The sequence below is a fragment of the Cnephaeus nilssonii genome (assembly GCF_951640355.1).
Source record: "Cnephaeus nilssonii genome assembly, chromosome: 1".
Classification (NCBI taxonomy): domain Eukaryota; kingdom Metazoa; phylum Chordata; class Mammalia; order Chiroptera; family Vespertilionidae; genus Cnephaeus; species Cnephaeus nilssonii.
This window is the reverse complement of record NC_137072.1, coordinates 84,788,257-84,802,004: the sequence shown is the minus strand read 5'-3', so window position 1 is coordinate 84,802,004 and position 13,748 is coordinate 84,788,257. Positions and strand designations below refer to the sequence as shown.

General features: G+C 37.6%; 1 protein-coding gene across 3 annotated transcripts in view; it reads left to right on the top strand.

The window, feature by feature from the left end:
- EXOC1 (exocyst complex component 1) overlaps nt 1-13,748 on the top strand; it is a 53,044-nt gene that overhangs the window by 15,319 nt on the left and 23,977 nt on the right. For all 3 annotated transcript variants that reach the window (XM_079769358.1, XM_079769359.1, XM_079769357.1), the window contains exons 5-9: nt 944-1,131; nt 3,073-3,300; nt 4,648-4,780; nt 5,456-5,565; nt 10,959-11,108. In XM_079769358.1, the coding sequence (XP_079625484.1) occupies nt 944-1,131; nt 3,073-3,300; nt 4,648-4,780; nt 5,456-5,565; nt 10,959-11,108 (809 nt within the window). The remainder of the gene's footprint in view (nt 1-943; nt 1,132-3,072; nt 3,301-4,647; nt 4,781-5,455; nt 5,566-10,958; nt 11,109-13,748) is intronic.

Here is a 13,748-nt window from a genome sequence, read left to right as displayed (position 1 = left end):
TGTGATTTAAATCGTGTCCCATTGAGTTTATGAAAATCAGTAACTTTATTTAATAGAGATTTACTTTGGGGATAAGAATTATTTTTTTTACCTCTTTTAACCTCAAGTTTTATATAAAATCTCACATGCTAAGTGTATTAAAAAAAATTGAACTGAAACATTTATCTAGAAAGCACCTCAGATTTGATCTCTTGGTCTTTTGTTATGAAGCATAAGGACCCATGTAAATTTCTATAATTTTGAACAGCCATGTTGTTGTTGCTCTTTTCACTATAGAGTTGTTGAGAAAGCTTCAATAGCTGATCTTTAGAAATTTTATCAATGCATGTGAAACTTTTTTAAACAAAGAAATGGAAATATCAGTTAATATTTTCAGTGCCCAAAATAAATAGTGAATTGTAGATGCATTTTTTCATTTCAATTAAAAGTTACGGAAAAAAAAAAAGAAAACAACATTGTTACAAAGGCGAAAAGAACAATGCTGTGTAAAAATAACAGAAGAAAAATGTTACCTGGATAAGAAGGAAAGCAAGTTGTTTTCTTGTGTCCTAAATTTTTAATTGTTTTGTTAGAGCAACAAGCACCTCAGGCAGGATAAAAAAAGGCTAGGCTTGTTTCATGTGTTTTGTTTCTGTTTTTGTATTTGTTTTTTAATTTAATTGGGTTTGGGGAAATTGGGACTAAAGCCTATTTTAACACAAGTCAGTGAATTAGACTGCATGTTTGTTTTTTTATAATAAACATATTAACATGTGCCAATTTTTATAAAAATAAGTTTTTCATATATTTTGAATCACTTTCCTATTTTTCAGCCACTGAATGTGACCACTTTCCTATTTTTCAGCCACTAAATGTGACCTGTGTTTATAATTGACCTTACTTATAAGTACCATGTTACTGTCCTTCCTACTTTTTTACTATTTTAATTTTTACCTTCTTTAAGAATCTGTTCCAAGTGGAGAAAACCAGAGTGTGACAGGAGGTGATGAAGAAGCAGTAGATGAATACCAAGAGTTAAATGCGCGAGAAGAGCAGGATATTGAAATCATAATGGAAGGCTGTGAATATGCAATTTCTAATGCTGAGGCCTTTGCTGAAAGGTTGTCCAGAGAGCTGCAGGTGCTAGATGGGGTAAGACTATTTTGTAATCTATCATTAGTGATCTGTAGTGGATTGAGAAGACTAGTGATAATCCCATTTTACTGCCTCCTGTGTGATTATTGCTGTCTTTATTACCTGCTGCCATCCGTCTTTCACTGTTCTTGATCAAATGTCAGAACCATTCCTGCCAGTTAGGCCAGTGAAGGCAGTTGGCTAAGGTTATGGATTTTGAGAGGTTCTTGATATGAAATGAAGTAGCCAGCCAGAAACCAACTTAGGAGTTGACTTACCCAGCCTCTGAAACACCTCAGAATAGTTCAGTGCAAAAGAATAGCATTTTTGTGGTTGGTGTTGGGGGGAGGGGGGGGGCAGGTACAAATTAGAGAGAAATTGGGTTGAAATAAGGGAATCATTTACCAAAAGGGAGCAGAATAAGTGTGGTGAAAACAGGAGAGTCAGTGGAAAGGATGTTTGACTCCTCTGCTGAAGTGTTTTGGAATAGATCCTTTAACTTGTATACACAGTTTCTGAGTCTGTATCTAAATGCACACCTTTAGAAAGTAGAGAGCTAAAAGGAGCAGTGGTGATGTGAAAAAAATCTAATATGAACACTTGGAGTTTTTTGTTTTGTTTAGACAAGGTAAACATTTAAGAAAAACATTCAGAGAATAAGGAATATTTTAAGAGTTAAAGAATTTGGGTATTTTAACTTTTTATTCCTTGTCCAAGTTTTTTCCTCCTAACATGTTACCTGCCTTCTTAATGTGGCTTAATGGTTTATATTTTCTAATTAATATTGCATATACGTATGTTCCAAGTCATTATATTGCTTTGCAGTTTAATTTTGGATTTGGCAACTTCTATATTTCAGGGAATTAAAAACAGTAATCAGAAACATTTAGAAAACAGTGATAAGGGAATGGTGGTTTGTTACTGCTTTGCCTAGAAAAAATATGTAGTTGCAAACAAACAAAAAAAGAGAAAAGACCATAGAAGAAACTTTCTTATGGCTATATGCTCTTCCATATCCTATTAGTACAAATTGTACTGCAGTTATAAATTAGTTCCATGCAACCTCAGAGATTGGTATACCACTGCTAGCCTCTTGCCTAAGGTGTTACATAGGTGATTATGCTTTTGTTTAAGGTTTTACATAAATGTTAAGGAATATAGAAAATTCCTATAGTTAGTAGAATTGGAAGAAATGTTGGAGGTTACATAGTCTATGGCCCCTTAATTTACAGAAATGAGAATATACCATTACTAATCTATAATAATAAAACCATAATATGCTAATTAGACCAGATGACCTTCCAGATGAAGCAAGGCTGCAAGGGAAGCCTGGGTCCCAGGTGCCAGAGGGAAGACAGTGCCAGTAGTCAGGGGAAGAAAGGCCTACTCTTGCACGAATTTTGTACATCGGGCATCTAGTGATATATAATGGGACAGAAATGCACTTGTACAGTCTGTGAAAATATAAAATACTGAGACCTGGTCCCTAACCTTGACATAGAGGCAAGTGTACCTTCTTGAAATGCTGTGTAAAAAGTGCAACATAGCCCTGGCCAGCATTGCTCAGTGGTTAGAGTGTCAGCCTGAGCACCAGAGGGTCAGGGGTTCGATTCCAGGTCAAGGGCACATACCTTGTTGCAGGTTCAATCCCCGCCCTGGGTCAGGGCGTGTGTAGGAGACAGCCATTTCGATATGTCTCTCTCACATCGATGTTTTTCTCCTCCCCCATTCCCTTCCACTCTCTAAAAATCAATGGAAAAAATATCTTCACTCCTCAAGTGAGGATTAAAAAAAAAAAAAAGTGGAATATAAACATAATGATGAACCAAAGTAGATGTGTAGATGTACATACCAGTCTTTGTTACTCTACTATCAAAGAGATTTGTCACTGTTTCATCTTTATACTTCTTTTACACATTTAAGTACTATACAATGTTACTTTTGTTTTTAATTTTGCAGGCTAACATCCAGTCAATCATGGCCTCTGAAAAACAAGTGAACATCCTGATGAAACTGTTGGATGAGGCTCTACAGGAGGTAGATCAGATTGAATTTAAACTCAGCAGTTATGAGGAAATGCTCCAAAGTGTGAAAGAACAAATGGACCAGATCTCTGAAAGCAACCACCTAATTCACCTTAGTAACACTAATAATGTAAAACTCCTGTCTGAGATAGAGTTCCTTGTGGTAAGTGTGGTTATAAATTACCAACAGCAAAAAATGAATAAATCCTATCTAATAAAAGAGTAATATGCAAATTAACCATCACTCCACTACACCCACAAACCACGCCCACCAGCCAATCAGGAGGAGTATGCAAATTAACCCCAGCCAAGATGGCTGCAGCCATGGAGCGAGCAGGAGGGAGGCTTGGGTTTCCCCGCCTATGGAGGAAGCCAAGCTTTTCACATACCCTGGCGGGCCCAGGCCTCCACTCAAGGCTACAAAGTTCTAATTATAGAAGATAAATAAATCCCAACAAAAATGGCGGCAGCCACGGAGCAAGCAGGAGGCTTGGCTCCACTTCAGGTTACAAAGTTTCAATTGTAGAAGATAAATAAATCCCAGATCCCAGGGCCTCTGCTTGGGTGGCTGGGGGGCATGGCCGGCCTGCAAACCACCACAGGTCCCTCACCCAGGCCGCCCCAAGCCCCAAGGGAACCCCCACCCTGATCCGGGACACCCTTCAGGGCAAACCAGCTGGCCCCCACCCGTGCACCAGGCCTCTATCCTATCAAATAAAAGAGTAATATGCAGATTGACCATCACTCCAACACACAAGATGGCTGCCCCCATGTGGACACAAGATGGCCACCACAAGATGGCCAGCAGGAGAGGGCAGTTGGGAGGGACCAGGCCTGCAAGGGAGGGAAGTTATGGCCAATCAGGCCAGCAGAGGAGGGCAGTTGGGAGGCAGCTGATCAAGGCAGGCCTGCAAGGGAGGGCAGTTGGGGGCGATCAAGCCTGCAGGGGAGGGCAGTTAGGGGTGACCAGGCCAGCAGAGGAGGGAAGTTGGGGGTGACCGGGCCTGCAGGGAAGGGCAGTTGGGGGGGACCTAGGCCTGCAGGGGAGGGCAGTTAGGGGTGACCAGGCCTGCAGGGGAGGGCAGTTAGGGGCAAACCGGCTGGCAGGGGAGTGGTTAGGGGGTGATCAGGCTGGCAGGCAGAAGCGGTTAGGGGCAGTCAGGAAGGCAGGCAGGTGAGCAGTTGGGAGCCAGCAGTCCTGGATTGTGAGAGGGATGTCCGACTGCCCGTTTAGGCCCTAAACGGGCAGTTGGACCTCCCTCGAGGGGTCCCAGATTGGAGAGGGTGCAGGCTGGGCTGAGGGACATCCCCTGTCCCTGTGCATGAATTTCGTGCACCAGGCCTCTAGTAAAAATATAATGGATAATATGTAAAACCCACTTGTAAGCATTTTTCTAATTTTCTTATGAGAGCAAGGTTTAAAATAATTAAAAATCCTAGTGATAAGAATGAGTAGCCTGTGAATTTCCCAAAATTGCAAGTGCAAATGTTATATTTACATATATTCCAGAACCATATGGACTTGGCCAAAGGTCATATAAAGGCCCTTCAGGAAGGAGATCTTGCTTCTTCTAGAGGCATTGAGGCCTGCACCAATGCCGCCGATGCCCTTCTGCAGTGCATGAATGTAGCTCTTCGACCAGGTATGTTCATTGGAAATGGTAAATGTGACCAAAGATCGGTGATTAGTTTGTAACTTAGCAAAATACTTTTGACAAGAAATACATGGGGCAAGTGGTTTAGGGCAGTTTGCCGCTCTGTTGACTAATGAGTTTGCCGACCACTGGTTTAGGGTTACGTGATTAACTATTCAAATAAGTTTCACTTATTTCCAAACATATTTCTATTGGCACTAAGAACTTTTTCATTTCAGTTACTTCCATCAGTGATCCAAGTTAACACCATGATTTTTCTTCAGTACAGTCCACAGAACCTGGCACAAAGTAGATGCTTTGGTTAGACCAGAGAACATAAGGTTTTGCTAGGCCGGTGACTGCAAAACTTGACTTTGCATCAGAATCACCTAGAAGGCTGGTTAAAATACAGAATGCCAGCACCCACTCCCAGATTCAGTATGACTGGGCTGAAGCCTCAGAATCCACATTTCTAACAATGCTGAGGAAATACCACTCTTGAGAACTACTGTGCTATAAGATATTCCCCCTTACCTTTTTTTTTTTTTTTTTAAGCAAACAAATAAACCAGTAAAACTTTGGGTTCTTCAAAACTTAAATATGGATACTTTTATAAATATACCCGTGAGACATCAGGGAAATCTTTCTACCCATTAAAACAATCAAGAAATAATCTGATTTCAGGCCATGACAAGCTCCTGGCAGTCAAACAACAGCAGCAGCGCTTCAGTGATTTGCGAGAGCATTTTGCCCGGAGATTGGCCAGTCACCTCAACAATGTTTTCGTTCAACAGGTAGTTTTATTTTATTGTTAATACTGGTATATTCTTGTAGTTGTTTATTTATTACCTTAAATTTAAATCCCTACAAAAAATTGTATTTCATTGGGATCTCAGCATATTCTTCAATTTATTTGATTTTAAGATTTTTAATTATGTGCATATTTAGCACCTCAACTGCCTCTGTTGGTTCCTTTAACTAAACTTCTCTGATTCTAGAAATCATATAAATAACTATGCTTTCTTACTGCATATACCATTAAGATACTAAGTCCAAACTTGTTGCATGTTTACTGTTTGACCTGTTTTATTTTTCAATATTTTGAAGTAAGAACCAGGACTTGATTAAGTGTATGAAATGTTTCATTGGCTCTGTGTATTTATATACATGAGAAAAATGACTATAGTGCAATTATAAGTCCCAGTTGATTTAATCTCACATAAGTCATTTGTCTACATTTTTACATAGAAAAAATATTATAATTAAAGTTGTGGCAATAATATTAATAATATTAGAGTACATTAGAGGGATTTGATAAAAGGCATTTTAATATCTGGTATAGTAAGCTAGGTTTCTTATGTTCTTTATCTCTTTTATTAAGGTTATTGGGCAAAAGCAATTGTGGGAAATTTTGTTCATTAAGAAATGCTGTCTGAAACATTGGATTCTTATCTTGTTTTCAATTGTATTTACTATATATTTTATTTCTGATTAGTTTACTCAGGCTCTCCTTCAACTCTATAATAGGTCCTCCTTTCTTTCGGTGCCTGTGAGTACATCAAATTTGGCTAAAGCTTCTCTGATTCTTTTTATTTTTCTATAAAGTTTGCTAAACTTAACAGCCACAGAATCTTTATAGATTATAACTTGCTGATTTAAGCTACCTGTTAACCATATTTATAGCCATTTTTTAATGTCCCATAGTGAAAATTTATTTCAGCCAAAAGGCATTTAATCTCATTCTGCTTGCCTTTCTTCTTGTCATTCTTTTACTCACTCACTCCTTCATTTATTTAGATGTCATTTGCCAGGTGATTGAAATTCATACCAGACATTTATTTGGGATAGATTAGCAGCTCAGCCTGCCCTCAAATAGCTGACAGTCTAGGGAAGGGAGATAGATACTCAGGAAGGGTAAATGTTATGATAATACTATATGAGAGCACAAAAGAAGATGATCTAACTAAGCATGTGAGGGGGAAGTCGGGAAAGACTCTCTTAACATTTCACTTAACTTAAAAAGTGTTGAGAAAAAAAGTAAATCTAGAAGTCACATAGGAAATACTAATTCACATTTTTCTTACAGGATGATTTCAGTAATATAACCACACAATTCCTTAGTTTTTAAAAATGATAGTGATGTTATCCACATTTGTCAATGGTATTGGAAGTACCAGTTCATAAACAATAGTTCTTTCTGCACCCTTAATTGTTTGTTGTAACAATCAAACATTTATTTTTTGCTTCTTTGCCTTATAAACTAATGGCTTGTTTAAAATGAATGCTTCGCAGTTCTGAAAATCTAACATGTATTGTTACATGTGAATGATGCATGTTAAAAACCACAGAGTTGCCAAACCCTCGGATATGCTGAAGAAGGTGGAAGAGGATGTCTCAAGTACAGAAAATAGATTTTCTATGTGTTGAATTCAGTGCTTCAGGTCAACTAGCAAAAGAGTTGGGAAACCTGGATATTTCTATTCCTGGTTGTGGGACAAACTAGTTGGAAAATTTGATTACCTCATTATTGTACATTTATTTGTCCATTTTTCATTGTGTGCCTATTACGTACACCAGGCGTCCTCAAACTACTGCCCGCGAGCCACATGCAGGTGTTTTTGCCATTTTGTTTTTTTACTTTAAAATAAGATATGTGCAATGTGCATAGGAATTTGTTCATAGTTTTTTTTTAAACTATAGTCCGGCCCTCCAACGGTCTGAGGAACAGTGAACTGGCCCCCTGTTTAAAAAGTTTGAGAACCCCTGAGTGGTACACATATAGTCCATATGTAAGAATAAGAAGTAGCTCCCAGCCTCAAGATGCTTGCAAGGAGGTTAAAGTACTTAAAGCTCTATAGCAATGTGTATATTAAATTGCTAATTGTGTAACTACATATGCATAGTATACATATATGTAAGTGCTAATGAGGTTTAATTGAAAGTGAATTTTCTGAGGATCTAGATAGTCAGATGTGTATTTATAGAAACATCATATAGTAAAATAAACCTGGGTAACAGACCACCAGTATTTAGTTCATGTCACAGAAGTTGTTTCCTTAAGCATATTGGTTGATGATCTGTTAGAAAAGAAATATGATTATTTAAAATCAATGTTCATGATGTTTGTTGGAACTTTTTTCAGATTTTCTTTTTTCTTTAAGAAAGTAAAAATATGCCCTGGCTGGTGTGGCTCAGTTGGGTGGAGTTTATCCCATACACTGAAAGGTTCACATCCCTGTCAGGGCACATGCCTGGGTTTTGGGTTTGATCCCCAGTCAGGGTGCATACAGGAGGCAACTGATCGATGTTTCTTTTTCTCTCTCTCCCTCTCCCTTCCTCTCTCTCTAAAGTCAATTTTTAAAAAGAAAGGAAAGAAAACTAGCCCTGGCCAGGTAGTGTAGTCCCAGTGTGCCCAGATTGTGGGTTCGATCCCTAGTCAGGGCACATACAGGAAGCAACCAATGAATGCATAAATAAGTGGAACAACAAACCAATGTTTCTCTCTCCTCCCTTCCTCTCTCTCTAAAATCAATCAGTAAGTTAAAAAAATTTAAAAGAAAAATAAACATGACATAAAATAGAGTTTTAAAATCTTGAAAAATTTTTAACATTTCACATGGACATATCATTTCTGTTAGTCAGTATAGCAAAATATTTGAGTGTACACCAGAGCCAACATCCTGGATTCAAAATCTTGACTCTGCTCGGTGACATCCTAGCTGGGTGACCTTTGACAAGTTCATTAACCTTTTTGTGTCACCTTAGCTGCCTTATCTGAATAATGGGGGGGGGGGGGGCGGGTAGTAAAAATATCTACCTCTGAGGTAGTAATGAGGATTAATGTTGTTATATGTTCAGCATATGCTTTGATATAGCATAGTGTTCAATATTAGCTAATTTATTTATAAATTCTATTAATATGTACACTAAAGAAATTTATAATTCACTAAGTTTTAGAAAATGTATTGGTCTTAGATTAATTTGGACAAAACCTAATATATTATTTTTAAATTATATTAATAGAGCTTACTATTTTTTTAAATGAGTAAAAATACTTTGCAAGATTATTGTGAAGATTGTAATTTTTATATATAAAGTACTTAGCATGGTAGTAGGCATTCAATAAATTGTCACTGTTACTATTTTATTTTTATTTATAGTAAACTTTAAACAATGTTTTAATTTTAAAAATATATAAAGAATAGAATTCTTTGTACATTAGAGTTCTAGATGTGATAGTTATCAATGTTATTGATTAGTTAAACAATTTAAGTAATTTTCCTATTTTCTGAAGTTATTTGGAACTATTTTCTCTAAAATTAAGTAGTTTTGTTAATACTAATAATATTTAATTTATCTGAATAGTAATGATGATCTTCATATTAGAAGTGAAGTTTTCAGGTGATAGTGATCTTAGAAGGTTGTTTGTAAGAGAAAGCTTTGAATAATAAAATACGTGAAAGAGCTTTGGAAACTGTAAAATCCTCTACAAATGTTAACTAATTTTCCCATTTTTAGGAGAAGAGAAGATTTTTAATTGAAAAGCTTTCCTGACACTAAATTAAATAATGCAATTTAAAATGTGGTCTGAGTAAGTAGTTGTGGAAGAAAATAAACAATAATTTTGAGTCTTGAATCATTGAGAAAAATTAATGAGAATTGTTTTGGATAATAAAAAGAGATCTAATATTGTTATAAATAAAGGCAGACTATTTGGAAAACATTTATAAGCTATAAGAAGTTACAAATATTCTTCCCTTTTCATCAGTGTAACTAATTAAGACACACAATTTGGAGACATCATTAGACCTAATATTATAATATCTACCTATGTTTAGTATCTAATTCTTGTGATTTAATGGAATCCCAATCATCTTTCTCATGTGGCCATGAGAAAATATTTCTGAAATGTAATGTTCGTACTGACCTTTGGCAACTATAATTAAAAGTATAATATATAGTCCAGTGGCAATATCTTCATGTTTTATTTAATAATTTTTATTGTGTTCGTATTGTTAGTCTTTACTTCACAGAAAAGATGTAGGTGCCAAGGCATTCTAAATATATAGAATAGTTTCATTTTTCAACACTTAAGCTCTTAGTGCTGGGTGATTCTTTGGAGGTTGTGATAGTTTTATATTCACTCAGCCATCCAGAAAAGAACATTCACACAGGTCTATGCTCCCTTATCCAAACCTCTGATGAACTCAAAGTGACTTGGAGTTCCATGACAAACATTGACCAAGTAGAGAAGGAGAGCTCGATTGTTTCAAAAGGGAACTGGAAAGATTTTCATTGTTTTATTTTTTAGATACTAGTAGGCAGTTGCAATTTTTGAGTCTAGTTAAAATTATTTTGTTAGACATGTTTTTAAAAGGAAGTAGAAGTGCAACTCACATGACTGAGATTCCAGTTCTAGCTTTCCTTCTATGTAACCTGAACAAATGACTTACCACTGAGTTTCAATTTGCTCTTCTAGGTAGGAAGTAAGGTTATTGGATTGTATATTTTACCAGGTCTATATTTTCTAAAACAAAAGTCAGGATACACCACCTTTCTAAGGCAGTTTGATAACTTATTAATTTACTTATATAGAAGTCTTATCAACGTTTAAAAATAAAATAGTATAGTTACTTATTTAACAAATTAATAGAAAAATTAAAATTCTATTATCATTAGTGGTTATCCTGGAAAGCCCGAGATATAGTCACCTATAGTCTTTCTTAGTTCTAAAATTCTATATCCCATATGTTTTTATCTGTTCCATTAAACATTGTAGGCTCTAATGGAAATACCACATATGTAGATAATTTGTTTTAAATTACTTTCCTATTTGGTATGTTTCTTAATACAGTTTGTATCATGATGTTTATTTGCTTAGTAAATTGTAAAATGATATGGGAGAGATAAGCTTCATGAACACATTCATTTTCAACTCCTTTAGAAGATGAAATGAGTAGTTGATTTATCAAAGTGCCATTCTTGAGTGTTTATGATTATTTTATGGTGGTGATGTTCGGTTGGTATGCACAGGATGATAAAAGAGGAAGTAAGTACTCAGTTTTTATTTTTCTGTGTTCTGTTGGCTTTGCTTATCCACATTTGGTCATTGTTTAGAATTTTCAGTTACAACAATGTTTCTTTATACTATCAATGATTATTTATTTATTTACTCCACTCACTCTAGGGTCATGATCAGAGTTCAACTCTTGCTCAACACTCTATTGAACTGACTTTACCCAATCATCATCCATTTCATAGAGACTTGCTCCGATATGCCAAGCTGATGGAGTGGCTGAAGAGTACAGATTACGGAAAATATGAGGGACTGACAAAGGTATGGATTTGATCAGTTTGACATCACTGAGTATAGAGCATAATCTTTTAGAATTAGAGGTTATGTATTCAGTTCCCCAAGTGACATTTGAAATACTCCAGTACATTCTTAGCAAAGCAGAAAATAATTGAGTTTCTGAGTGCTCATTAATGAAGGAAAACATTTATTTTATTTACTTGGATAAAGAAGAGCTAAATTTTAAATTTCAATATAATATAGTATTAGACCATACTATATGTAGTCTGAGGCATCATTCAGTTTAGTTAAATGCTATAATTATTTCCTGATTTTTTTATGTGAAATATAAAAACTAGAGAGCATGAAGATGTGTGAGTGAGTCATTCACCCTTTAAGAATTTATAATCTGTTCTATTAAACAGGTGCAGAGTACCTCTCTATTAAGCAAGCATTTCACTATGCCAGGCCTAACAAGCAGGTGTTTACTTCTATAGAGCTTTAAGTCTGACTAGGAAAAGCAATTACACTGAAAACAATCAGCAAAAAATTAAGTTCAAAACTGGAAATGCGTTTGAATATATGACAGTTTAGAGAAGGGAAATCCATGACATGAAACTGTGGGGGAAAACTTTATGAAAGACATTAGACTTGAATTGAGTTTTAAATAATGAGTGGGATTAAGTAAGCTAGAAATAAGAGGAGAGCATTCCAGGGGTGAGTAGCAAGATGTCTGAACAAAGCTAGGAAAATGTCCCTTTCCCAGGACAGTGAGGAGGCAAGCCTGACTGAAGCAGAAATTGAAATGAAATCTTGAACCAGGAAGATGGTGGTAGGAATAGAGGGAGAAAATAAACCAAAAGAGAGACTCCAGAGACAGGAGGGGCAGGATGATGCCAAATTGCTAGGCTTAGTGATTAGAAGGCAATGGTATATCTCACTGACTGAAGGTCAGCCTTTGGGGAAGATGAGAGTCATTTACCCATGTACATTCAGCAAATGAATTGAGTACCTGTTATATATAAACTAACACTGTTCTAAGTACTAGAAATGCAGCACTGAAGGAAGCAGGCAAATGCTTGCCATTTGAGAGTGCACATTCTGATGGAGAAGGACTGACAGAAATGTCAATTATAAAGCATGTTAAAAGGTGCTGCTGAGTGCTCTGGGAAAAAATGAAGCAGAGAGTGCCAGGAGTGGGGGAAAGTTACAGTTTCAAATCGATGGTCAGAGAAGGTGTCATGAGAAGGTGACATTTGAGCAGATTGATAAGTAAGCGGGGGTGAGCAGTGGGAGTTACTAGGGGAAGCTTTCCACTCATAGTGCGAGTGCCCTAAGGAGCCTGCCCGTGCACTTGAGGATCAGTAAGGAGGCCAGTGGGTGGAATACAGCAAGCAGGGGAAAGGAGCTTAGAAGGGCAGGTAGGAGAGGTAAGGCAGGGTGCGGCAGGGCAAATTGGAAGGGACCATGCACCATTATAAGAAAGTAGGGGCCCGGTGCACAAAATTCATGCACTGGGGGAGGGGGGGTCCTCTCAGCCCATCTTGCTCCTCTCACATGCTGGGACCCCTCAGGGGATGTGCCTAAGCTGCAGTCTGGCTGCCCTTTGTGGGAGACAACCGGGCTGATCAGGGAAAGGCACCAGCCCCATCACCCCACTGCTGCAGCCACTGCCAGTCACCACAGCCACCAAGGTGTTTTCATCAACACAGACTCCAGTCCCTTCACCATGAAAAAATGACAACTTTCTTTAGGCAATTTCAAGATGTGTCTTTCATAGGATATGACTCTTTCTTTCTTTCTTTCTTTCCTTCTTTCTTTCCTTCTTTTCTTTTCTTTCCTTTCTTTTCTTTCTTTTCTTTCTTTTCTTTCTTTCTTTTCTCTCTTTTCTTTCTTTTCTTTCTCTCTTTTCTTTCTTTCTTCCTTTCTTTTTCTCTCTTTTCTTTCTTTTCTTTCTTTCTTTCTTTCTTTCTTTCTTTCTTTCTTTCTTTCTTTCTTTCTTTCTTTCTCTTTCCTTCCTTCCTTCCTTCCTTCCTTCCTTCCTTCCTTCCTTCCTTCCTTCCTTTCTTTTCTTTCTTTCTTTCTTTCTTCTCATCTGAGGATATGTTTCCATTGATTTTTAGAGAGCGTGGAAGAGAGAGGGAAAGACAGAGAGAAACATCAAAGTGAGAGGAACACTTTGATTGGTTGCCTCCTGCATGAGCCCTGACCTAGGCCCCAGCCAGGGAGGAGCCTGCAACTTAGGTACATGCCCTTGATCAGAATCTAACCCGAACCCTGCAGTTGGAAAACCTAGGCATTATCCACTGAGCCAAACCGCCTAGGGCAGGATATGACATTTCTTAGCCCTCCAACAGCAGACCTTCGTTTTTTTCTCCAGGAGTGTGGTGGAAAAGCCCTAGATCACTTTTTTGGATTCTTATACCCAAGTTACTAAGAATATTACCAGTGGCATACAGGGAGCTTAGCCAATGAGCGATCAGAAAAGGTGTTTCCTCTGTAGTTCACACCTATCTCCTCCAATCTCCAGCTCCACCCCTGCCAAGGCCTAAAGCCTCGGGGACTGGGCAGGGCCCCCACAAGTTCTCTCCAATAGCCGGCTCTGCCCCTGTCAAGGCCTAAAGCCTCTGGCCCTGGGCAGGGGACCCCCCAGCTGGCTCCAATTGCCCGGCTCCGCCCCCAGCC